Raw genomic sequence first — 24,565 nt, 5'->3', positions numbered from 1 at the left:
ACACTTAACTAAAAAGGAAAGTTGAACTAAATATGGTTCACTCAATATGGTTCACTCAATATGGTTCACTCAAACGCTTTTAGCACTGAGAATGTCATCATTATATATGATTGTATTGCTGCAGTAAGCTTAGTTTCAAAATCAGGATTTTCGATCTATATATCAGCCAGTCAAACTTGATCAGTCCAAGACTGCTTTAAGAAAATCACATCAAACTCACATTCCCGAAAGATGCATGTCATGTTTTGTGTTTATACACAGCTAAACGGCTTGGCTTTTATTGCGTTTGTTGCAACAAACAGCTACCACTTAATATTTTGCCACAATCAGCAACAGCTAGACCAAACCAATTAGTTGCATGCAGCTTTTATCTAGGATCTGCAATTAACAAATGATGTGTGCCAAGCCCTAAACAGCTGTGTTGCTTGTAGTTCTCAGATCTTGGGATCCTGGAGATTCCGAGCATGCCGGACACATCGCTCTACACCACAGAACCCAACACATTCGGTGCTGGAGGCTTGCGTCTCGAGCCAGTCGTTCCCATGAAGAAATGGAAACTGTCTTACCAAGGCAAGATGAGGTAACGGTAGACGCATATTATACGCTTGCTTTTTTGGTATCATTATCATCAGTAGATTCTCTGTTTAATGACTGCATGTAAACTGAGAAAGCGTTTTCTCTCAGCAAAAGATTGGAAGTGCTTGTAACTGTAATACATTGTCTTTTGAGAGAAACATTCAAAACATGTAGAAAGGGATAGTGTACGTCACTTATAAGAAACGGTAGAAATTAACTTATCAGCAAAACTTATAGCAAAACTTATAGCAAAACTTATTCTTATAATGCCTTATAAAAAACTTATAAGAAATGTATAAGAATTTATAAGATAGTTTCTTATAAGTTTCTTATAAGTTCCTATAAGTTTTCTATAAGTTCATTTCGTACGGGTAAGTGGCTTAATGATATTTCCCCCTTGAGGTATGCAGTTGAAAAACACCTCTGCCAGATTCATGTATTGCATATCAAGTATACACTTATCATGTGCCTGTGTCATTTCAGGTCAAGGAAACTACAGAAAGAGGTGAAAGTCAACTTCAGTTTGGATTGGGACAGCTTCACAACGTTCTTTGATTTTGACACAGACATGCACCCAGCCACAATGGCTGACGGCATTGCTAGGGAACAATGGTCCAGGGAATATTTTGACAACTTGGAAAAGTGAGTTTGACTTATTACAGTGTATATGGAAGGGGGTGGGGTTGCATGGGAAGAGGCAGGCGGGAAAAGAGGGTAGCTTGAGATTGCATGTAGCATGGTGTGTGCATGATGTTCAGTGTAAACATTCTTGCATAGATCTGTGACAAGGTGATACAGTCGTCCCCCTTTTACTGTCGCTGTTCTGCATTGACAGAGTTGTCTATCTGCTTTGAGCGTGAGCTATTCATAGTAGCTCTAGGTTTCTGGTACGTTGGTAGACGGTACACCCATGATATGTGGAGAACTGTTTGTGATAGGGTAGCTGGCTGCTTTTGTCACCTTGAATATGTGATAACCGGCAAGGTGCTGACTTTCGTTTGTGCATTGTTGATGGTGAATGCATGTTAATTTATTTTTAATATACTTTCTTATGTGATAACCAATGTGCTGTATTTTCTCAGTTTTGCTGATGTTATACGCTTGGTACATATATTTACTCATTTTCCTTAAATAACATGTGATAACATTACTTCATAGCTAAGCACATGATTTTACCTATGGCACAACACAAATCTCTAGCCTCCCTCTCTGAGATGCGTTTGAAGACAGACTGTTAAAAGAGAATAAATGTATGTACATAATTATGATAGAATATTGATGTATGAATTGAAGAAATGTATAAGAACACAAGAATGTATGAATGACAAAGAACAAATGTTTATTTTTGAATGTTTTATGTATGTTTTATTACGGACACAAAAGCTCAGCAATGCAATTTCTCTTTTAGAGATTAATAAAGTTATTGTATTGTATTGTATTGTATTGTATTGTATTGTATTGTATTGTATTGTATTGTATTGTAATGCCCTTGCAAACCTTTGAGTATTCATAGCTAGCAGTTTTATAGAGATATTTATACAGCCAAACTCAATCTTCTTTTGCCTCAAAAGGTGATTTGAGTACGTGTTCCATGCACTTGGTTATAAATCAATATTGTCAAACTGTAAGTGTTGGTCACTGTATGTTGCAGAGCTCACCAGACTCATTATGAGCAGTTTGGGGTCATCACAGGTCAGGTGGAGATCGAAGGTCATGGGTCAAGACAGGTGCAACTCAGAGGTGTCCGTGATCATTCTTATGGTATGGCATCTGTTTCATGTGTCTGTTTGTGTGTGTCTGTGTTAGTGTGTGTCTGTTTCTTTGTGTTAGTGTGTGTACAGCTTATAGGTGCTTTGTGATGATTCCTGTAGTGCACTTGCCATAACTGGCGGTTTGTGTTGCACACTTGTGCATGAGCATGACTCTGTGTGTGTGTGTGTGCAAGTGTTTGCGTGATAAAAGCACTGTGCACCATATGAGACCATTTAGATAGACCGCTCTTTAATTGTTTCAGGTGTATTTGGTCCCAGGAAGACTTTGGATGTATTAGTAAACCTCTATCGGTAGCTCAGTTGGTAGAGCACTGGACTTGTGATCGGAAGGTCGCAGGTTCGAATTCGGGCCCGGACGGACACGGGTCAACTTTATGTGCAGACCCAGAGACGGAAGCCATGTCCCACCCCCGTGTCATCACAATGGCACGTAAAAGACCTTGGTCATTCTGCCATAAGTGCAGGTGGCTGAATACACCTAAACACGCAGACACCTGGGTAGCGCGACTCCGTTGCTGCTAGCTTTCCACTGGGAGGAAGCGACCCGAATTTCCCAGCGATGGGACAATAAAGTAATGAAAATGAAATGAAAATGAGAAAAGATGAGATAAGATAAGATAAGATTTCATATAGTCTTGTGATCTTACCCCCATGGAAATTCGGGCTGTTTTCTCACTTAGAAAAACGACCTGCCGTACAGTACGGCACTATACCCAATATTTGTTTTCTTTTTCCCGCATGCACATATTCATGTTTCCAAGTCTTGAGACTTTTGCTGTGAGTTTGGGATCTTTATCATGCGCATGCTTACACACGGGGTTGTTTGGGCAACAATTGGAGAGTCTGCATAAAGTTGACTCTGGGAAATATTTAAATCCCTTGCCGAACGTGGGGATGGAACCCATGCCGCTAGCGACAACTGGTTATGAAGCCAGCGCCGCTACCAACTGAGTTAAATCCCCACCCCAGGTGGTTGTGAGGTGTGCATTAATCATGTGTCAGTGGCTTCACAGTACAAATCTGTACATCAAACCACAGATTGGTTAAACATGAATGGTGTCAGTGAAGCGCATTCCTGCAGTTGTGTTAAAATGGTTTTGAAACCATGCAGCGCCGCTATCGACTGAGTTAAATCCCCGCCCCATGTGGCTGTGAGGTGTGCATTTATGTGTCAGTGGCTTCACTGTAAAAGTCTATACATGTACCATACCACAGATTGGTTGAACATGAATGGTGTCAATGAAGCATTTCTGCAGTTGTGTTAAAATGTGTGCAGGAAACAAGCGTGACTGGAAGAACCTGCACCGCTATGCACTGCAGTACGCTAGCCTGGAGGACGGCTCTGCTGTGTGTGTGGGGGCCATATCCATGCCTTGCAACATCTCCAGGTAAGGTACACAATTAACCTGCACCGCTATGCACTGCAGTACGCTAGCCTGGAGGACGGCTCTGCTGTATGTGTGGGGGCCCTATCCATGCCTTGCAACATCGCCAGGTTAAGGCTTCACCCATTTTGAATGGTGTGTGGGCGCCATATCCAGGTAAAATGATCAAATCTCGATATCCTGGCGTGTCGAAGACGACAGACGCAAGTTGGTAATTGTTAAAGTCAAAATATCACACCATATCCTCAGTGTACAGCAGTCCCTGCAATGTACGGCCCCCGGCGTGAGCGGACACCTGACATGTACGGACACATTTGCTCGGCACGGAGTGTTTTCCTTCTATATTTGCCCCCCCTTAAACGGACACCTGCAAAACGTGGACGCGGACACTCATTTTCGGTCCCAACAGCAAGTCATACCTCCAATGTACGGACAGACCATCGTCAAATTTTCACCACAACAAAATCGATAACAGAGCAGTCCGGCTCTTGGTACAAAGATCACAGCCGCAATGGCATGATGACAGTCACTGATAACTTGAGTACACGTGTACCCATCAGGAAGGGGGGTAGTTTTGGTCAGGAGTGGAGTACATGCAAAGATGCCAACATGAAACTGCACTGTGCTCTTTATTCTTGTCTGTTGGACGTAAACAACAGAAACCACAATCGATGAAGATCCTGAGCGAAATTAAAGAGAGTGAAAAACCGGCCACAGTTCTCAGCATCGTGTGTCTGTGTGTAACCTCTTTCATTGACAAGATACTCTTGTTTCCCCTCAGCCTTGACCAGTGAGTCGGTTGCCTAATCTGTGAACCCTTCAGTTGTCTTGCTTTGTCAAAAGTTACGACACAGTCAACTGGGGTTGCTCTGAGGGAACAGTGCAGCTGGCCTCTCTGGCCACAGCCCCAAACAGTACATGGCTGGAGGGAGTGAGAGAGAGGGAGGGGGGGGGGGGGGGGGTAGCTGGCTAAACTCTGTTGGGTGTCCGGTGTCACTGCATGTCAGCAGGAAGAGCATTGGAGAGAAATAGAGAGGTGTACTCTTCCACACAATTTCCAAGCATCAGTTGTCACGGCTTGGGGTAGGCATTAGTGAGGGAGAGTGGGAGCTGTGTTGTACAGTGTATTTCCGACTGAAGAGTGAAAAGTCACTGCCATGCCACATGATCGGCATGCAGTCAATAAAGCCAGACAAGAAGAAAATAAATTACATGATTATGACATGCAGCTCTATCTGCTGCTATTTATTCAAACTGGTATTCAAGCTTATTCAGATTGCAAAGCATCTGCACACGCTCCTCTGTGCTGTGTTTGTGTGGCTGCTTTCGTATGTCAGTGCATGGTGAGTGTGTTCACTGCCTTGAGGATTTATTTTATCTCTTCTTTTCAACACTTTTCATAAAAATCATTTTTACAGAACGTTTAAAGAAGTATTAGGAGTTTATTGTTATTGTTTAGTAGCCACAAGAAGTGATTAGCATAGACTCAATCCTGTTGTTTGTGTGTCTCTGTGTGAGTGTATGGGGGAGGGGGTGGTGTGGTCACCCCTCCCGTGACCGGACACCTGCAATGTACGGACAGTTTTGCTATGGCCCAAGGGTGTCCGTTCATGAGAGGGACTGCTGTATTACCGATACCTGTCCCAATTATAGCCAACTAGTCTAAGAGGACGTTTAACTCAAACAGCCAATCCATCTAGTTGTATATATGTTTTGTGTTTCAGGCTGACTGTGGGCTATGTGTTTCACCCAGACGGAAGCATGGACTCGGTTTCATCATCAGAGCTGGAGTTGTACGATCACGGGGAGGATGGCAGACCTCCTCAGCACCTGGTGTTCAAGTTCTGTGCAGGTGAGGAGTATATACCTTGTATATTTACGTGTGAATAGAGACAGAGACAGAGAGATCGAGAGACAGAGATGGAAAGAGAGAGAGAGAGAGAAGAGAGAGAGGACCAAAGTACTATTTTGTGGCAAAAGGGAGGGAAAAGCAACTTTGCTGTATCTTATATATATAAAGCAGAGCAGCAAGCAAGTATTTTGGTGGAACAGATTTAATTAGTACATCATACATGTGTTTATTCCTTTTTGGAAAAAAACCAAATGACTTTGTTGTCCAATGAAGTATTTTGTCTTGCTTTGATAACTTCATGATTGGATCACTGGTCAGTTAAACTATTATTTGCATGTCTGGACTGTCGGCCGTGTGCATGCATGCCATGGACTAATTTTTGCATGGCAGTGGTTTTTTAAATCTTATTATTTTTACCGTTTATCCCCGTATCGTCCGCCTAATCAAATATGATATTGCTTTTAAGAGCACGTGATTAAAGCTTTGCCTGTTGTGCTCCATTAATTTGATTGTATGCGGCATTGTTATCTCTAATTTTCTGAATAAAATTGTTTAAACCAAGTGTAAACCTGAGAGAGAGAAAGAAGAAAGGAAAGGGATGGAAAGAGATAATTTGAGAGAGACACACAGAGAGAAAGAGTATACATGTACATGACATGTGTACATGACATGTTTTTACATGTGTGCACACTTGTAAACATTCATAATTATGTGTGTGTGTGTGTGTGTGTGTGTGTGTGTGTGTGTGTGTGTGTGTGTGTGTCATTCCCTTTCAACTTTCAGGAGGCAAGCTGTATGAGATGCAGTGTGACGTTCTGGACTGTCCCATTTTCTACATGGGAGTGGAATGGGACGCCAAGATTAACGAGAGATTTTGTCGCTACACTGTCAATGGCGTGAAGGGATGGGGCATCAGTGAATGGGAATATGGGTGAGAACTTGATGTGTGTTACAAATATAAAACAAAAACACTGAGAAATATAAGTTAACGGAAAGTTTAATTATGGACAAAACAAAATGTTCACCAGAACTTATTAAGGTTATGAATGTTTTTCTACAATTAAATGTTCCATAAACTTAATTTGCCTTTCTTTTGTGTATGTGTATGTGTATGTGTATGTGAATATTTCAAAACATAAGCAGTCTATCTATTTCAGACTTCTGTTACAACTTAATGATTTTTACAACTTAATGATGTGTCAAATTGTCTGTATGCATGTGTGCGAGTTTGTGTGTGTGCGTCTGTTGGTCTGTGAGTGGGACTAGAGGTCAGAATTCAATGTGTATGTGTGTTTGTGTGTCTGTATGTGTGTCTGTGACTGTGTGTGTAAAGTTTGAGCACTTGCTGTGTATTGTAACCAAGATTGTGTACGGCAACCCTTTAGCATAAGAAATTAAGCTTGATATGGTTGGTTCAAAATCATGTCAGACTCAACAGTAATGACAGGTACGTATGCTGCCCTTTTACTGTTCAATGTTGTGATTGAAGTCATCTATACAACAGCAAATGTATTTTTTATGCAGCATGGCATGAACGCTAACTGTTTTGCTGTGTTTTTGTTTGTTTTTTTGTCATCAGGAATTACGTGGGGAAGAAAGCAGAGAAGGAGTGGTATGCCAAACATGAGGCATGACGGCTTGGCAGCAAGAGAGAGAGAGAGAGAAAGACGGAGAAAGACAGAGAGAGACTGATTGAGTATTGCACACGTACCTGGCAAGCCTGAAGTTGGAATACCAGCAATGTGTTAGGCGTTCCAGCAGGTGCATGCCCACGGAATGGCCAGACGGAAAAACAAACGGCTGAGCCTTGTGAGAGTGCATGACGATGATCCCATGGTGCTGATGGCTTGAAAATATTGTCAGGTGTGTGTGTGTGTGTGTACAGGGTTTAACCCTGGATATATGCGGTTTAGGAATTGCTTTATGTGTGTGTGTGTTTCTTCTCTTTGTATACATAAACATTCAACAACCATGACATAAACTGTGATGCCATATGGTGCATTACAGGTAAATCTTTATCCTTCTGTTTTAAACAGTGCAAATAAGACAGGTGATTTTTTATACATGATCTACCTTTTACAATTTTTGCATGAGACTTTTAATATATGATATTTAATGTAATGTTTTCCTTTTACAAACAATTAAAAACGCAGAAGCTCATTTACTTCAGAAGATGCACAGCAGTCCTTACTTTTGTTTATTACTGGACACTGAAGTAATGCATGTACAAGATTTCATACCGTCTTAGTGGTTGTGTGTGTATATCGGTGTGTGTGTGCGCAAAGTGATTGCTTCCTCAACACACACCAAGGGCATTCACATCTGACTGCAAAAAGCATACGTATCACTGCTGCTTTTTGCGACAATCGCAACATACAGATTATATTTCCCTTTTTGTTCTTCTGAACTGGCCCTGGGTTCGACATTACATTTAAAACAATGAATGCCATTCACAGTCAAACTGACAGGAACGTTTTGGAAGAATCTGAGAGTTTTAACTGATGCAATAAATAAAGAAAAATAAGACTATACCTCAGTGTTTATTTGCTTGAAAAATAAAACTCAATCCAAACACCACCATGCAACCCAATCACCATAACAACAAACAGTTAATACTCCAGTCTCAAAACTACCTACATGAACAGCAGTTCAGCAATATGTCTACAAAAGTTGTATTTAACACATACTTTTATATATATATACATGTTAATGAAAAAAAGAAAAAGAAAATGTAAAACTGCGTGTAAAAGATGGACGGGTTTGGTAGAACAGTATTTGAAATGTTCCTACATTTTTTGCTATATCTTCTTCTTCTTCTGCGTTCGTGGGCTGAAACTCCCACGTACACTCGTGTTTTTTGCACGAGTGGAATTTTACGTGTATGACCGTTTTTTACCCCGCCATTTAGGCAGCCATACGCCGTTTTCGGAGGAAGCATGCTGGGTATTTTTGTGTTTCTATAACCCACCGAACTCGGACATGGATTACAGGATCTTTTTCGTGCGCACTTGGTCTTGTGCTTGCGTGTACACACGGGGGTGTTCGGACACCGAGGAGAGTCTGCACACAAAGTTGACTCTGAGAAATAAATCTCTCGCCGAACGTGGGGACGAACTCACGCTGACAGCGGCCAACTGGATACAAATCCAGCGCGCTACTGACTGAGCTACACCTTGCTATATCAATTTGCCCTAAATAACGTAACGAATGGACATCACGTAAAAATGAATAAAACAATGTATTTTCTGATTTGTGCACAATGGCTTTTTTTTTTTTTTTTTTTAACATAACAATATAACAATGTTTAATGTCACTGTATGTTTGAATGACCATGGTCAAATTTGTAAAACAAATGTTAAATTAGAAAATAAATAACATTTTGGTTAAAAAAAAAATTAAAAAAAATAAAAAATGAATAAAACAAAGACCAAGTGCTCAATCTGCATAATTAAACAATAGAAGTTGCTTCATTCATGTAGCTAGATGAAGGGAAGAGATATGGGTGCAAGTAGGCAGGAACAAATTTGCATAGGTTACTGCATTGTTTAAATACCTATTCCAACATGTAAAGTTGGGCAAACAAACTTTCTTTATTTGGTGTTTAACGTCGTTTTCAACCGTTCAAGGTTATATCGCGACGGGGAAAGGGGGGAGATGGGATAGAGCCACTTGTTAATTGTTTCTTGTTCACAAAAGCACCAATCAAAAAATTGCTCCAGGGGCTTGCAACGTAGTACAATATATTACCTTACTGGGAGAATGCAAGTTTCCAGTACAAAGGACTTAACATTTCTTACATACTGCTTGACTAAAATCTTTATGGGCAAACAAAGTGAGATCAAACTCAAAATCACTTTCAGAAACACAGATATTATTCAAAGTAAGTATTGCACATCTTATTTTTGTGTGATAATGTAAATAAATCACAATGCTACAAAGTATTTTAAAGTTGATTTCAAGGAGAAATTACAAATAGCATGTATAATCAAGTCTTGTGTATGTTTACAAAAATCAACCCAAACTGTAATGAATTAAAAAAAATAATCTACAAAACCCGCACACACACACACACCAACAAATAACAGAGAAAGCTTGAAAGAAAATTAGTTTGCGTATACTCCAAATTGTGCATTTACATAAATACCAGAAATGCACGAATGCACATCTTTAAAAGACTTGTTTATTTCAAGTCACGCTTCACAAAACAGTTTTTCTGTACAAAGTATGTTGATGCACCTATCTCTTGAGATGAATACTTTAAAAATGAACATCAAGAAGAGCTTTGATTAAAATCAGGACTTATAGACGCATACCCATGTACAGAACATTGTCAAAATGAATAATGACATGGAGGGGGGGGGGGGGGGGGGGGGCCTCACTAAGACAACAAACGTACTGGAAGAAAGAGTTGGTAAAGACAGGGGTGGGACTTTTCCGCGGATTTTCGCGGACACAACTTACGAATTCCGCTGGAGTAATCTATTTTTCCGCGTCCCATTTCATCACAGTATCTTTACCTTGTTAACTGAATGATATGGAGAGAAGTGAAGATGGAACAGAACACTGGAGGCTTGAGAGTTAAATTGTGCTGACTGAAAACTCCTGATAACTAATAGTCATTTTGAGCTTCAATGCATTGAATCATACTATTGCCAGTATTGGATACATGGTTCATTACGTAAGTATGCACCCTTACAATGTTGTGTGAATTTTTTTTGTTTGTATGAGGGGGGGGGGGGGGGGGGGGGAGAATGTCTTTTTTTACCTAATCCAAACGAGTTGAATTTTAGTCTCAGAATGCACCAGATTGTACAGATTTTAATGTACCATTTAAAAAAAATTCGGGGAGCATGCCCCCGAACCCCCCTAGAAAAAGGGATTTCCTCTTTTTTCATCACAAGAGTGTCCCACCCCTGTAAAGAGAAAGAGCACTGCCATGTAAAGTCACTGATTCATCTAAGTTTGTGAGTCACATTTGCATGGCGACCACTTTAATAAGTGGGAAGACTGCCAACTTGTGCATGAGATCACTGACGAACAAGCATTCCACGACAGCTGCACAGGTTATCAGATTGGAAATCGATCCTTAATCTACTTTAGTCACTCGATCACTTCTTTTACTCCCATCACCATAACAATGAAATATGTATGTATGCTTTGACACACAAAAACAATAACTATTTAGAGATTGAATGCAAGACCTTTGTCAAACAACTAAAAACATGTGAAACTTTTCTTTGAAGCACATCACACTTTGAGCAAACCAGAGTTGTAAATATCATTTAATTGCCAGCAGGTAATACATGTATATGTCTAAAATTCATAGTGTTTTTTGACTGTCAACACATCTATGAGTAAAATAAAAAGAGCTAGCACGTCAAAAAACAAAAATTAACAGATCATGAATGCTGAAAATATCTAATGCTGACACTTATAAGAAGCATGCAATGCTGATATATAAAAACTTTTAAAAGCCATTTCAGGGGAATATGAATGGTCAAAATTTGCTTTCATCAATAACAGCATCAAAAATACCCTCAGTTGTTTTTCCTTTTCATGAACATCATAAATATTTTAAAAATACAATGCTTTTGCATTCAATCAATTTATGCTTTTCACTCAAAAAAGTCTGTAAAAATAACTACATTGTACCACATACAATGCTAAGGAAAATGTACAGCAAACAAAATCTCCATGTTAAAAGAACAACAGTCAGACCAAAAACATAATTGTGCACAATTACTACCTATGATATACATATAGGGGTTCCCTTTTCATTTATCACAGACTGGTAGCATGGATACAATTAATTAGGCATGGACAGACACATTATAAAACTGTCAGCAAAATATTCAGCAGTTTTGAGATCTTGTTCATTGGGATTTCACAGAGACACAAACTGATATTAAAAACAAAAACCAAGTGCATGAACACAAACACTGCGCACACACACACACAAACACCCCCCCCTCTCTCTCTCTCTCTCTCTCTCTCTCTCTCTCTCTCTCTCTCTCTCTCTCTCTCTCTCTCTCTCTCTCTCTCTCTCTCTCTCTCTTCTTGTTTGTTACCCCTCAATGGGCGAGGGCCGGATGAAAAGAAGCATGTATGCATTGCTTATTCTGTCACCCTCGTAAAATAAATTTCAATTCAATTCAATTCAATTCTCTCTCTCTCTCTCTCTCTCTCTCTCTCTCTCTCTCTCTCTCTCTCTCTCTCTCTCTCTCTCTCTCTCTCTCTCTCTCTCTCAAACAAAATGATAATCAAGCTGCATGCAGTGTCCATCAATCGGTTTGTTGATGAAGCGACCCATGCCATTCTTGAGACAGTGATGACTACTACATACCTGTTACTAAGTTGCGTAGAATACAGTGTCAAGCTTCAGGAAGGTTTGAGAAACTTCTGCAGCACTGCCACCACTTTGTCCTCGTCCCCCCACCTGTGCATGATCTGAAAAAGACGGTAAGTAACCACAATTAAATGTGAATTCATACACTCGGATATAAATGTAATCCACATTAGCATGTGCAAAAGTATAATAGAGAGAGTGTAAGTGCGTCATTGGACTAAGAAATGCTTGCTAGCAAATACTGATGGACACACTAGTGCAATCATTGGACCAAGAAATGCTTGCTAGCAAATACTGATGGACACACAAGTGCAATCATTGGACCAAGAAATGCTTGCTAGCAAATACTGATGGACACACTAGTGCAATCATTGGACCAAGAAATGCTTGCTAGCAAATACTGATGGACACACTAGTGCAATCATTGGACCAAGAAATGCTTGCTAGCAAATACTGATGGACACACTAGTGCAATCATTGGACCAAGAAATCCTTGCTAGCAAATACTGATGGACACACTAGTGCAATCATTGGACCAAGAAATGCTTGCTAGCAAATACTGATGGACACACTAGTGCAATCATTGGACCAAGAAATGCTTGCTAGCAAATACTGATGGACATACTAGTGCAATCATTGGACCAAGAAATGCTTGCTAGCAAATACTGATGGACACACTAGTGCAATCATTGGACCAAGAAATGCTTAATTGCTAGCAAATACTGATGGACACACTAGTGCAATCATTGGACCAAGAAATGCTTGCTAGCAAATACTGATGGACATACTAGTGCAATCATTGGACCAAAAAATGCTTGCTAGCAAATACTGATGGACACACTAGTGCAATCATTGGACCAAAAAATGCTTGCTAGCAAATACTGATGGACACACTAGTGCAATCATTGGACCAAGAAATGCTTGCTAGCAAATACTGATGGACATACTAGTGCAATCATTGGACCAAGAAATGCTTGCTAGCAAATACTGATGGACACACTAGTGCAATCATTGGACCAAGAAATGCTTGCTAGCAAATACTGATGGACATACTAGTGCAATCATTGGACCAAGAAATGCTTGCTAGCAAATACTGATGGACACACTAGTGCAATCATTGGACCAAGAAATGCTTAATTGCTAGCAAATACTGATGGACACACTAGTGCAATCATTGGACCAAGAAATGCTTGCTAGCAAATACTGATGGACACACTAGTGCAATCATTGGACCAAGAAATGCTTAATTGCTAGCAAATACTGATGGACACACTAGTGCAATCATTGGACCAAGAAATGCTTGCTAGCAAATACTGATGGACACACAAGTGCAATAGAAATGCTTAATTGCTAGCAAATACTGATGGACACACTAGTGCAATCATTGGACCAAGAAATGCTTGCTAGCAAATACTGATGGACATACTATAGTGCAATCATTGGACCAAGAAATGCTTGCTAGCAAATACTGATGGACACACTAGTGCAATCATTGGACCAAGAAATGCCTAATTGCTAGCAAATACTGATGGACATACTAGTGCAATCATTGGACCAAGAAATGCTTGCTAGCAAATACTGATGGACATACTAGTGCAATCATTGGACCAAGAAATGCTTGCTAGCAAATACTGATGGACACACTAGTGCAATCATTGGACCAAGAAATGCTTGCTAACAAATACTGATGGACACACTAGTGCAATCATTGGACCAAGAAATGCTTGCTAACAAATACTGATGGACACACTAGTGCAATCATTGGACCAAGAAATGCTTGCTAACAAATACTGATGGACACACTAGTGCAATCATTGGACCAAGAAATGCTTGCTAGCAAATACTGATGGACATACTAGTGCAATCATTTGACTAAGAAATTCTTGCTAGCAAATACTGACGGACATACTAGTGCAATCATTGGACCAAGAAATGCTTAATTGCTAGCAAATACTGATGGACACACTAGTGCAATCATTGGACCAAGAAATGCTTGCTAGCAAATACTGATGGACATACTAGTGCAATCATTGGACCAAGAAATGCTTGCTAGCAAATACTGATGGACACACTAGTGCAATCATTGGACCAAGAAATGCCTAATTGCTAGCAAATACTGATGGACATACTAGTGCAATCATTGGACCAAGAAATGCTTGCTAGCAAATACTGATGGACATACTAGTGCAATCATTGGACCAAGAAATGCTTGCTAGCAAATACTGATGGACATACTAGTGCAATCATTGGACCAAGAAATGCTTAATTGCTAGCAAATACTGATGGACACACTAGTGCAATCATTGGACCAAGAAATGCTTGCTAGCAAATACTGATGAACACACTAGTGCAATCATTGGACCAAGAAATGCTTGCTAGCAAATACTGATGGACACACTAGTGCAATCATTGGACCAAGAAATGCTTGCTAGCAAATACTGATGGACACACAAGTGCAATCATTGGACCAAGAAATCCTTGCTAGCAAATACTGATGGACACACTAGTGCAATCATTGGACCAAGAAATGCTTGCTAGCAAATACTGATGGACATACTAGTGCAATCATTGGACCAAGAAATGCTTGCTAGCAAATACTGATGGACACACTAGTGCAATCATTGGACCAAGAAATGCTTGCTAGCAAATACTGATGGACATACTAGTGCAATCATTGGACCAAAAAATGCTTGCTAGCAAATACTGATGGACACACTAGTGCAATCATTGGACCAAGAAATGCTTGCTAGCAAATACTGATGGACATACTAGTGCAATCATTGGACCAAGAAATGCTTGCTAGCAAATACTGATGGACACACTAGTGCAATCATTGGACCAAGAAATGCTTGCTAGCAAATACTGATGGACATACTAGTGCAATCATTGGACCAAGAAATGCTTGCTAGCAAATACTGATGGACACACTAGTGCAATCATTGGACCAAGAAATGCTTAATTGCTAGCAAATACTGATGGACACACTAGTGCAATCATTGGACCAAGAAATGCTTAATTGCTAGCAAATACTGATGGACACACTAGTGCAATCATTGGACCAAGAAATGCTTGCTAGCAAATACTGATGGACATACTAGTGCAATCATTGGACCAAGAAATGCTTGCTAGCAAATACTGATGGACACACTAGTGCAATTATTGGACCAAGAAATGCTTGCTAGCAAATACTGATGGACATACTAGTGCAATCATTGGACCAAGAAATGCTTGATTGCTAGCAAATACTGATGGACACACTAGTGCAATCATTGGACCAAGAAATGCTTGCTAACAAATACTGATGGACACACTAGTGCAATCATTGGACCAAGAAATGCTTAATTGCTAGCAAATACTGATGGACACACTAGTGCAATCATTGGACCAAGAAATGCTTGCTAGCAAATACTGATGGACACACAAGTGCAATAGAAATGCTTAATTGCTAGCAAATACTGATGGACACACTAGTGCAATCATTGGACCAAGAAATGCTTGCTAGCAAATACTGATGGACACACTAGTGCAATCATTGGACCAAGAAATGCTTGCTAGCAAATACTGATGGACACACTAGTGCAATCATTGGACCAAGAAATGCCTAATTGCTAGCAAATACTGATGGACATACTAGTGCAATCATTGGACCAAGAAATGCTTGCTAGCAAATACTGATGGACATACTAGTGCAATCATTGGACCAAGAAATGCTTGCTAGCAAATACTGATGGACACACTAGTGCAATCATTGGACCAAGAAATGCTTGCTAACAAATACTGATGGACATACTAGTGCAATCATTGGACCAAGAAATGCTTGCTAGCAAATACTGATGGACACACTATAGTGCAATCATTGGACCAAGAAATGCTTGCTAGCAAATACTGATGGACATACTAGTGCAATCATTGGACCAAGAAATGCTTAATTGCTAGCAAATACTGATGGACACACTAGTGCAATCATTGGACCAAGAAATGCTTGCTAGCAAATACTGATGGACACACTAGTGCAATCATTGGACCAAGAAATGCTTAATTGCTAGCAAATACTGATGGACACACTAGTGCAATCATTGGACCAAGAAATGCTTGCTAGCAAATACTGATGGACACACAAGTGCAATCATTGGACCAAGAAATGCTTAATTGCTAGCAAATACTGATGGACACACTAGTGCAATCATTGGACCAAGAAATGCTTGCTAACAAATACTGATGGACACACTAGTGCAATCATTGGACCAAGAAATGCTTGCTAGAAAATACTGATGGACACACTAGTGCAATCATTGGACCAAGAAATGCCTAATTGCTAGCAAATACTGATGGACATACTAGTGCAATCATTGGACCAAGAAATGCTTGCTAGCAAATACTGATGGACATACTAGTGCAATCATTGGACCAAGAAATGCTTGCTAGCAAATACTGATGGACACACTAGTGCAATCATTGGACCAAGAAATGCTTGCTAACAAATACTGATGGACACACTAGTTCAATCATTGGACCAAGAAATGCTTGCTAACAAATACTGATGGACACACTAGTGCAATCATTGGACCAAGAAATGCTTGCTAACAAATACTGATGGACACACTAGTGCAATCATTGGACCAAGAAATGCTTGCTAGCAAATACTGATGGACATACTAGTGCAATCATTGGACCAAGAAATGCTTGCTAGGAAATACTGACAGACATACTAGTGCAATCATTGGACCAAGAAATGCTTAATTGCTAGCAAATACTGATGGACACACTAGTGCAATCATTGGACCAAGAAATGCTTGCTAGCAAATACTGATGGACATACTAGTGCAATCATTGGACCAAGAAATGCTTGCTAGCAAATACTGATGGACATACTAGTGCAATCATTGGACCAAGAAATGCTTAATTGCTAGCAAATACTGATGGACACACTAGTGCAATCATTGGACCAAGAAATGCTTGCTAGCAAATACTGATGAACACACTAGTGCAATCATTGGACCAAGAAATGCTTGCTAGCAAATACTGATGGACACACTAGTGCAATCATTGGACCAAGAAATGCTTGCTAGCAAATACTGATGGACACACAAGTGCAATCATTGGACCAAGAAATGCTTGCTAGCAAATACTGATGAACACACTAGTGCAATCATTGGACCAAGAAATGCTTGCTAGCAAATACTGATGGACACACTAGTGCAATCATTGGACCAAGAAATGCTTGCTAGCAAATACTGATGGACATACTAGTGCAATCATTGGACCAAGAAATGCTTGCTAGCAAATACTGATGGACACACTAGTGCAATCATTGGACCAAGAAATGCTTGCTAGCAAATACTGATGGACACACTAGTGCAATCATTGGACCAAGAAATGCTTGCTAGCAAATACTGATGGACACACTAGTGCAATCATTGGACCAAGAAATGCTTAATTGCTAGCAAATACTGATGGACACACTAGTGCAATCATTGGACCAAGAAATGCTTGCTAGCAAATACTGATGGACACACTAGTGCAATCATTGGACCAAGAAATGCTTAATTGCTAGCAAATACTGATGGACACACTAGTGCAATCATTGGACCAAGAAATGCTTGCTAGCAAATACTGATGGACACACTAGTGCAATCATTGGACCAAGAAATGCTTAATTGCTAGCAAATACTGATGGACATACTAGTGCAATCATTGGACCAAGAAATGCTTGCTAGCAAATACTGATGGACACACTAGTGCAATCATTGGACCAAGAAATGCTTAATTGCTAGCAAATACTGATGGACATACTAGTGCAATCATTGGACCAAGAAATGCTTATTTGCTAGCAAATACTGATGGACACACTAGTGCAATCATTGGACCAAGAAATGCTTAATTGCTAGCAAATACTGATGGACACACTAGTGCAATCATTGGACCAAGAAATGCTTGATTGCTAGCAAATACTGATGGACACACTAGTGCAATCATGCATTGCCAAGAAAACATTAAAACTGCTGGCAGTGTCAGGAATTAATTTCAGGAGACACATGTATATTCAGCAACAAACATAGCATGTAGTGCGACTCACATCATCCCAGATATCCACAGCCTGGCCCACAACCTGTGGAGCTGTGTCCTCTCTACACTTCACTGGCGCCGACGCTGGCCTCTGACCTTTCACATGACCTCTGCCCTCAAACCCCTGACCTGAAACATGCAGATGCGAGATTATACATGACCTGATTTAAACATGTACACATACACATGCAAATGTTGCACACACAGACACATATTCCACACACACACACACGCACACACATATACAGAACAGGTAAAAATATACTTGGGGGAGGGGGAGGGGAGGGGAGGGGGGATGCGACAGACAATACATCTGGTGACAGATAGGGGCCAGCCAGCATGGCAACACCTGATCGATACAGTAGCTGCTTTAGGATCAGAACGACTAGCTAGAAAAGACCACGTATCTGTAATGATATGATGTATGTGTAGTATGACACTCACACACATAGACAACACTGTGAAGGCGTGTATAGTAATGATTACACTGTATTGAATATAAGACTAAAAGGTAAGGTTAAACACAAGCACAAAGTAGAGAGTACTGAAGCAAGAGACTGTTCACTGTGATAGCTGAATGCAGACTGCTGCAGAAGGCAGGGATAAAACTGAGGCTGGCTGTGTGGCCAGGCAGTATGGATAACCATGACTAGTGAGCATGCAGATATCACTACAGTATCCACAGTACACAATACAGCCCGGCTACCTGCCCTGAAAGCCTGACACCTTTGGGACCAGCCAAAAGTGTTCCGGCCTACACTTAGGTGGCCTATATAGCTGTCATAACAGGTTCAATTTGTTACAGATAACAGACAAGGGGACAACAGAGGGTGTCCTTTCATGGGAAGTGTCCTCTCATCCAAGGGGTCTCACATCACAGGTTCCACTGTGCCTCTTTGATGATGGTGATGACGACGACAATGATCATGATGATGATGATGATGGAACTTTGTTTTACAAGGATAGAGGTTTAAGTCGACACCTTTTCTTCCAACCAACTCTTGATGATGGGGCAAGCAAGGCAACTCTTGATGGTGGGGCAAGCATGGCAACTCTTGATGGTGGGGCAAGCAAGGCAACCCTTGATGATGGGGCAAGCAAGGCAACTCTTGATGGTGGGGCAAGCAAGGCAACTCTTGATGGTGGGGCAAGCAAGGCAACTCTTGATGATGGGGCAAGCAAGGCAACTCTTGATGGTGGGGCAAGCAAGGCAACTCTTGATGATGGGGCAAGCAAGGCAACTCTTGATGGTGGGGCAAGCAAGGCAACTCTTGATGGTGGGGCAAGCAAGGCAACTCTTGATGATGGGGCAAGCAAGGCAACTCTTGATGATGGGGCAAGCAAGGCAACTCTTGATGGTGGGGCAAGCAAGGCAACTCTTGATGATGGGGCAAGCAAGGCAACTCTTGATGGTGGGGCAAGCAAGGCAACTCTTGATGGTGGGGCAAGCAAGGCAACTCTTGATGATGGGGCAAGCAAGGCAACTCTTGATGGTGGGGCAAGCAAGGCAACTCTTGATGGTGGGGCAAGCAAGGCAACTCTTGATGGTGGGGCAAGCAAGGCAACTCTTGATGGTGGGGCAAGCAAGGCAACTCTTGATGGTGGGGCAAGCAAGGCAACTCTTGATGGTGGGGCAAGCAAGGCAACTCTTGATGATGGGGCAAGCAAGGCAACTCTTGATGGTGGGGCAAGCAAGGCAACTCTTGATGGTGGGGCAAGCAAGGCAACTCTTGATGGTGGGGCAAGCAAGGCAACTCTTGATGGTGGGGCAAGCAAGGCAACTCTTGATGGTGGGGCAAGCAAGGCAACTCTTGATGGTGGGGCAAGCAAGGCAACTCTTGATGATGGGGCAAGCATGGCAACTCTTGATGATGGGGCAAGCAAGGCAACTCTTGATGATGGGGCAAGCAAGGCAACTCTTGATGATGGGGCAAGCAAGGCAACTCTTGATGGTGGGGCAAGCAAGGCAACTCTTGATGGTGGGGCAAGCAAGGCAACTCTTGATGATGGGGCAAGCAAGGCAACTCTTGATGATGGGGCAAGCAAGGCAACTCTTGATGATGGGGCAAGCAAGGCAACTCTTGATGGTGGGGCAAGCAAGGCAACTCTTGATGATGGGGCAAGCAAGGCAACTCTTGATGGATGCTGCTTTAGAAAAATAAATCATCTCTATAAGACCATAATTATGTACAGTACCTCTGGTGACGGCAGCCAGTGTGTCTCGGACCTGACAGCGCACGTTTGTGTTGGTGTGAGTAACCAGGACCATGAGCAGTCTGTGTCCACCAAGACGGGAAAACAACTGTCGCAGTCGCTCTTCGCTGGTAACAAGCAGCTGCAGCACTTTCAAACCTGCAGTGTGGAAATCACAACTGTGTTAGCTATGCTTGCATGTGTTGTTTGCTTGTGTGTTTATTTGTGCCTTAGTTAAGATCATTGTTTACTGTGCCTGCCTGCACTCTCATTGTGTGTGTGTGTGTGTGTGTGTGTGTGTGTGTGTGTGTGTGTGTGTGTAGGTGTGTGTGTGTGTGTGTGTAGGTGTGTGTGTGTAGGTGTGTGTGTGTGTGTGTGTGTGTATGTGTGTGTCACAGTGTGTGTGCTTGTGTGTGAATTAGTACAGTTTACTGTATAAGCTTAAAAGCCCTATATGAGCCTTAACAGCTGAATACAACCTTGACCTTGATCACTTGCTTGGAACTACAAAGTAGAACCTGTCAATAATGACCACCTAAGGGAACGACCCAAAGTGGTCCTAGACAGGTGGTCGCTTTGAATGTAGAAAAAACTTATCGGGGATGCGTTGGGGTGGTCATAACGGGCAGTTGGTCATTATCGAGAGGTGCATGCATGGTCGATAGGGAAGGTTTGATTGTACATTGCATTGCACTACAATTTGAAAAGACAATAAAAAAAAATAGCATCCATACATGTCCATAAAAAAGTTAAAAAATATCCTGGAATGTGAACAGTGAGAATTGACAGGTTTGTTTTGAAGTGCTTTTTGTTTTCTCCCTGTCTCTTTATGCATCATTATCTTTCTTTCAAATCCTATTCCTTTTTACATTTAGTCAAGTTTTGACTAAATGTTTTAATGTAGAGGGGGGAATCGAGACGAGGGTCGTGGTGTATGTGTGTGTGTGTATGTGTGTGTGTGTGTGTGTGTGTAGAGCGATTCAGAGAAAACTACTGGACCGATCTTCATGAAACTTGACACGAGAGATCCTGAGAATGGTATCTCCAGACATATTTTTTCATTTTTTTGATGACGTCATATCCGGCTTTTCGTGAAAGTTGAGGCGGCACTGTCACGCTCTCATTTTTCAACCAAATTGGTTGAAATTTTGGTCAAGTAATCTTCGACGAAGACCGGACTTTGGTATTGCATTTCAGCTTGTAGGCTTAAAAATTAATTAATGAGTTAATTGCTAATTAAAGTTGTCATTAAAATCGATTTTTCGCAAACAGATTTAAAATTGATTGCATCGTATTCTTCATCATATTCTGAATCAAAAAATATATACATATGTCATATTTACTCTTAAAATGTGATCACAATTAACGAAAATAGATTAATTAGTCTTACGATAAAAATTTAAGAAATCGATCCAAAAATGATTTCATCTTATTCTTTATCATTTCCTGATTCCAAAAAACATATAGATATGATAGGTTGTATTCAAAACAAGCTCCGAAAGTTAACAAGAATACAGAAAATCGCGCTTTCTTGCGTAGCACAATACGCTACCGCGCTATTCTGGCGTGTTAATTTCACTGCGTTTTGCACGTGGAAGGTGAGCAATTTCCTTCTCGCGGGGATTGACGAAGCTGTACTGTCTTGGTGAAAAACTTCAATGCGTTCAGTTTCATTCTGTGAGTTCGACAGCTTGACTAAATGTAGTAATTTCGCCTTACGCGACTTGTTCTACTTATTATCTAGCTATAAATACATGCATGCAAACATGAATTCATATATTCATTCACTCATCCATTCATTTGATCATTCATGCATAATGCATTGTGTTCATGCATGCATTTTTTCATTGGCAGTCATTTGTTAATTGTTCCTACGTTTGTTTGCACGTTCATTTATTAATTCATTACTCTACACATACAAACAGTAATTTCCATGCTTACCAAGAACCTCAAGTTCTTCACTGTCATCGTTGATCTGAACAAAGTCCAACAGTTTAGGAATAATGCCAATCTTGGACAGCTCCATGTGTAGTTCTGCCTGCAAGTTGAGGATAAAAACAAACTTTTACACCTGTTTGACTATTTGTGAAGCAAACTTCTTGGCTTGACTTCGCGAAAAAAGATTTGGAAGGCTGTCCTCGTTGCAAGCACGCTGGTGGCTGGTAAGACCTATGCGAGATAGGCAGGACCTGTCCTGTCTTTATTACCATTGGCATCCAAAAGGATATATTACTAATAATTCATCATCATCATCATGTGACGAACCATATATATATTTAGCGCCAAGGCTTGTTCCTCATTTCTCTGGGATCTTCTTCTTCTTCGTCGTTCGCTATTTGTCTGGGATTAATTGTGAGCGAGATATTTATAAACTTAAAACTAATACCAACATTGTTGATATACTTACTCTATCAATTCTTGTTTCAAACACATAAAAAGTACGTAGTGGCATTAAGTACTGTATCTACAGGCAATGACGAAGGTTTTGTTTTTGTAATTATGTTCATGACTGGAACTTCATACTCAAAGACCGCTAGAGGCCTCCTGAAGATGCAGGCATGGGAATTCCAAAATAGAAAAAACTCTGAAAATAGGCCGAGGTCTCAGGCCGCCTAGGCCCAGGAGGGGTACAGGGGCAGAGCCCCGTTGAGAGGACCAAGGAAAACGAATTTTAGCATTTTATACCAACATTTTGATAGTTCTCGTGTAAGCAAATAATGGCTAGAGAGACAGTAGTATACATATAATTTAATTTACCTTTTATTTGCATTGGACAATTTTTTATTTTCGCTGAAACGTAATTTCCTTTTCGCAGAAATCCGCGATTTTGCGGACAATTCCCAAGCCTGAGATGAGCTAGAAAGCACAAAGTATGTGTGCAGGATATACTGACTGTTGAGTGTTTGACAAGGTCGTGCAGGAAGGTCAGACTGAACAGCTTCACTCTGTGTGAGCGACTGAACAGACTCTGCAACACCTGCCTCCCACACTGCTCCACAGCCTCTCTCTGGCACTCCCTGTTGATTGGCTGGCCCTGTATCAGAGGGCGGAGCTTCAACTGTGATTGACATCTCAATGACGCGCTGTAGTGATCATCTCCATCTCTTGCTACTGAATCTGTTAACGAGAGAGAAAAACATCAGTCACAATTGCAGTAATTCATGTAGAGATGGAGCCGGCATTCCATTGTAGGATCCAGAATCAACAATTCTATTCTTTGCAAAATGATGGCTGATAGTGGAGATGATATTTTAGATTCTGGTGACGAGTTTGTGCCAATAGACGATGATTGGGGTGATGATTCGGACAATGAAAGTGTCGATCATGTTGACTGGATGTGAAGACAACAAAAGTTATGTTCTTTCAAATGTTTCATATATTTTCTGAAAAAGCAAGTCTCAAACTTTGCAAAAATGTAAGGTAGGTAAGGTTATCGTGTGTTATTGATTTTTTAAAAAATTTTTTAATGGCTCAGAATCATGTGCCGGGAGTGAAAACGGGGAACAATTTAGACGCGCCTTGAATGAGTTAAAACAACAAAACAATACACAAAATTATAACTTTTTGCTTGAAATCAGGACAAAAATTCACCAATTACATTTGATAACCTTACTTAATTGCTGTTTTTACATGACACAACCCAAACATAACCTAACAAATTAAACCTATGATAACCAAACCCAAGCAAACCCAAACCAACCCACCACAAAATCTACCTGGTCTCCCCACAGACAAAGGCGTGTTGCTTCGCAGAGAACTGGCAGCTGACATGGGCCGCAGACCCAGAGACTCTTTGGACGACACCTTCACCCCCGTCACATGGTGTGGCGAGACCGCGGAGTGCGTGTCCGGGGAACGTCTGGCCGCAGAGTGGGGACAAGGGCCCAGTGCGTCTCTGACAACACTAGCAGATGACGAGGACATCCTGTGCAGCGCTATGTTGATGGCTTTCTCCGTTTTCCCTATAGTGTGTGCTGACTGCGGCCTGTAAAAGATGTAGGGTATCACATAAATTATCACGATCTTCTTCTTCTGCGTTCATGGGCTAAAACTCCCACGTACACTTGTGTGGTTTTTTTGCACGAGTGGATTTTTACGTGTATGACCGGAGAAAGCATGCTTGGTATTTTCGTGTTTCTATAACCCACCGAACTCTGACATGGATTACAGGATCTTTTCCGTGCGCACTTGGTCTTGTGCTTGCGTGTACACAAGAAGGGGGATATTAGGCACCAGTAGGTCTGCACACAAGTTGACCTGGGAGATAGGAAAAATCTCCACCTTAAACCACCGAGATTTGAACCCACGACCTTTCGCTTCGGAGGCCGGCATCTTACCATCAAGCCATTGCGGAGATGATCTCGTCTCTCTCTCA

General features: G+C 41.1%; 2 protein-coding genes across 3 annotated transcripts in view; one reads left to right on the top strand and one right to left on the bottom strand.

Moving 5' to 3' along the window:
• LOC138961584 (uncharacterized) overlaps window positions 1-7,822 on the top strand; it is a 9,438-nt gene extending 1,616 nt beyond the window's left edge. The window contains exons 3-9 of the mRNA XM_070333247.1: window positions 432-580; window positions 1,060-1,218; window positions 2,228-2,337; window positions 3,625-3,736; window positions 5,458-5,585; window positions 6,369-6,516; window positions 7,165-7,822. Of these exons, the coding sequence (XP_070189348.1) occupies window positions 432-580; window positions 1,060-1,218; window positions 2,228-2,337; window positions 3,625-3,736; window positions 5,458-5,585; window positions 6,369-6,516; window positions 7,165-7,219 (861 nt within the window). The 3' untranslated portion in view covers window positions 7,220-7,822. The remainder of the gene's footprint in view (window positions 1-431; window positions 581-1,059; window positions 1,219-2,227; window positions 2,338-3,624; window positions 3,737-5,457; window positions 5,586-6,368; window positions 6,517-7,164) is intronic.
• Window positions 7,823-8,112: 290 nt separating this feature from the next.
• LOC138961579 (uncharacterized) overlaps window positions 8,113-24,565 on the bottom strand; it is a 37,058-nt gene continuing 20,605 nt past the window's right edge. For both annotated transcript variants that reach the window (XM_070333238.1, XM_070333239.1), the window contains 6 exons: window positions 23,907-24,175; window positions 23,084-23,307; window positions 22,132-22,228; window positions 20,194-20,349; window positions 18,008-18,126; window positions 8,113-12,032 (listed from right to left, as the gene is read on the bottom strand). In XM_070333238.1, the coding sequence (XP_070189339.1) occupies window positions 11,964-12,032; window positions 18,008-18,126; window positions 20,194-20,349; window positions 22,132-22,228; window positions 23,084-23,307; window positions 23,907-24,175 (934 nt within the window). In that variant the 3' untranslated portion in view covers window positions 8,113-11,963. The remainder of the gene's footprint in view (window positions 12,033-18,007; window positions 18,127-20,193; window positions 20,350-22,131; window positions 22,229-23,083; window positions 23,308-23,906; window positions 24,176-24,565) is intronic.

This window comes from Littorina saxatilis, linkage group LG3 (genome assembly GCF_037325665.1).
Source record: "Littorina saxatilis isolate snail1 linkage group LG3, US_GU_Lsax_2.0, whole genome shotgun sequence".
Lineage (NCBI taxonomy): Eukaryota > Metazoa > Mollusca > Gastropoda > Littorinimorpha > Littorinidae > Littorina > Littorina saxatilis.
The sequence above is the reverse complement of the archived record's forward strand: the minus strand, read 5'-3'. Positions and strand labels throughout refer to the sequence as shown.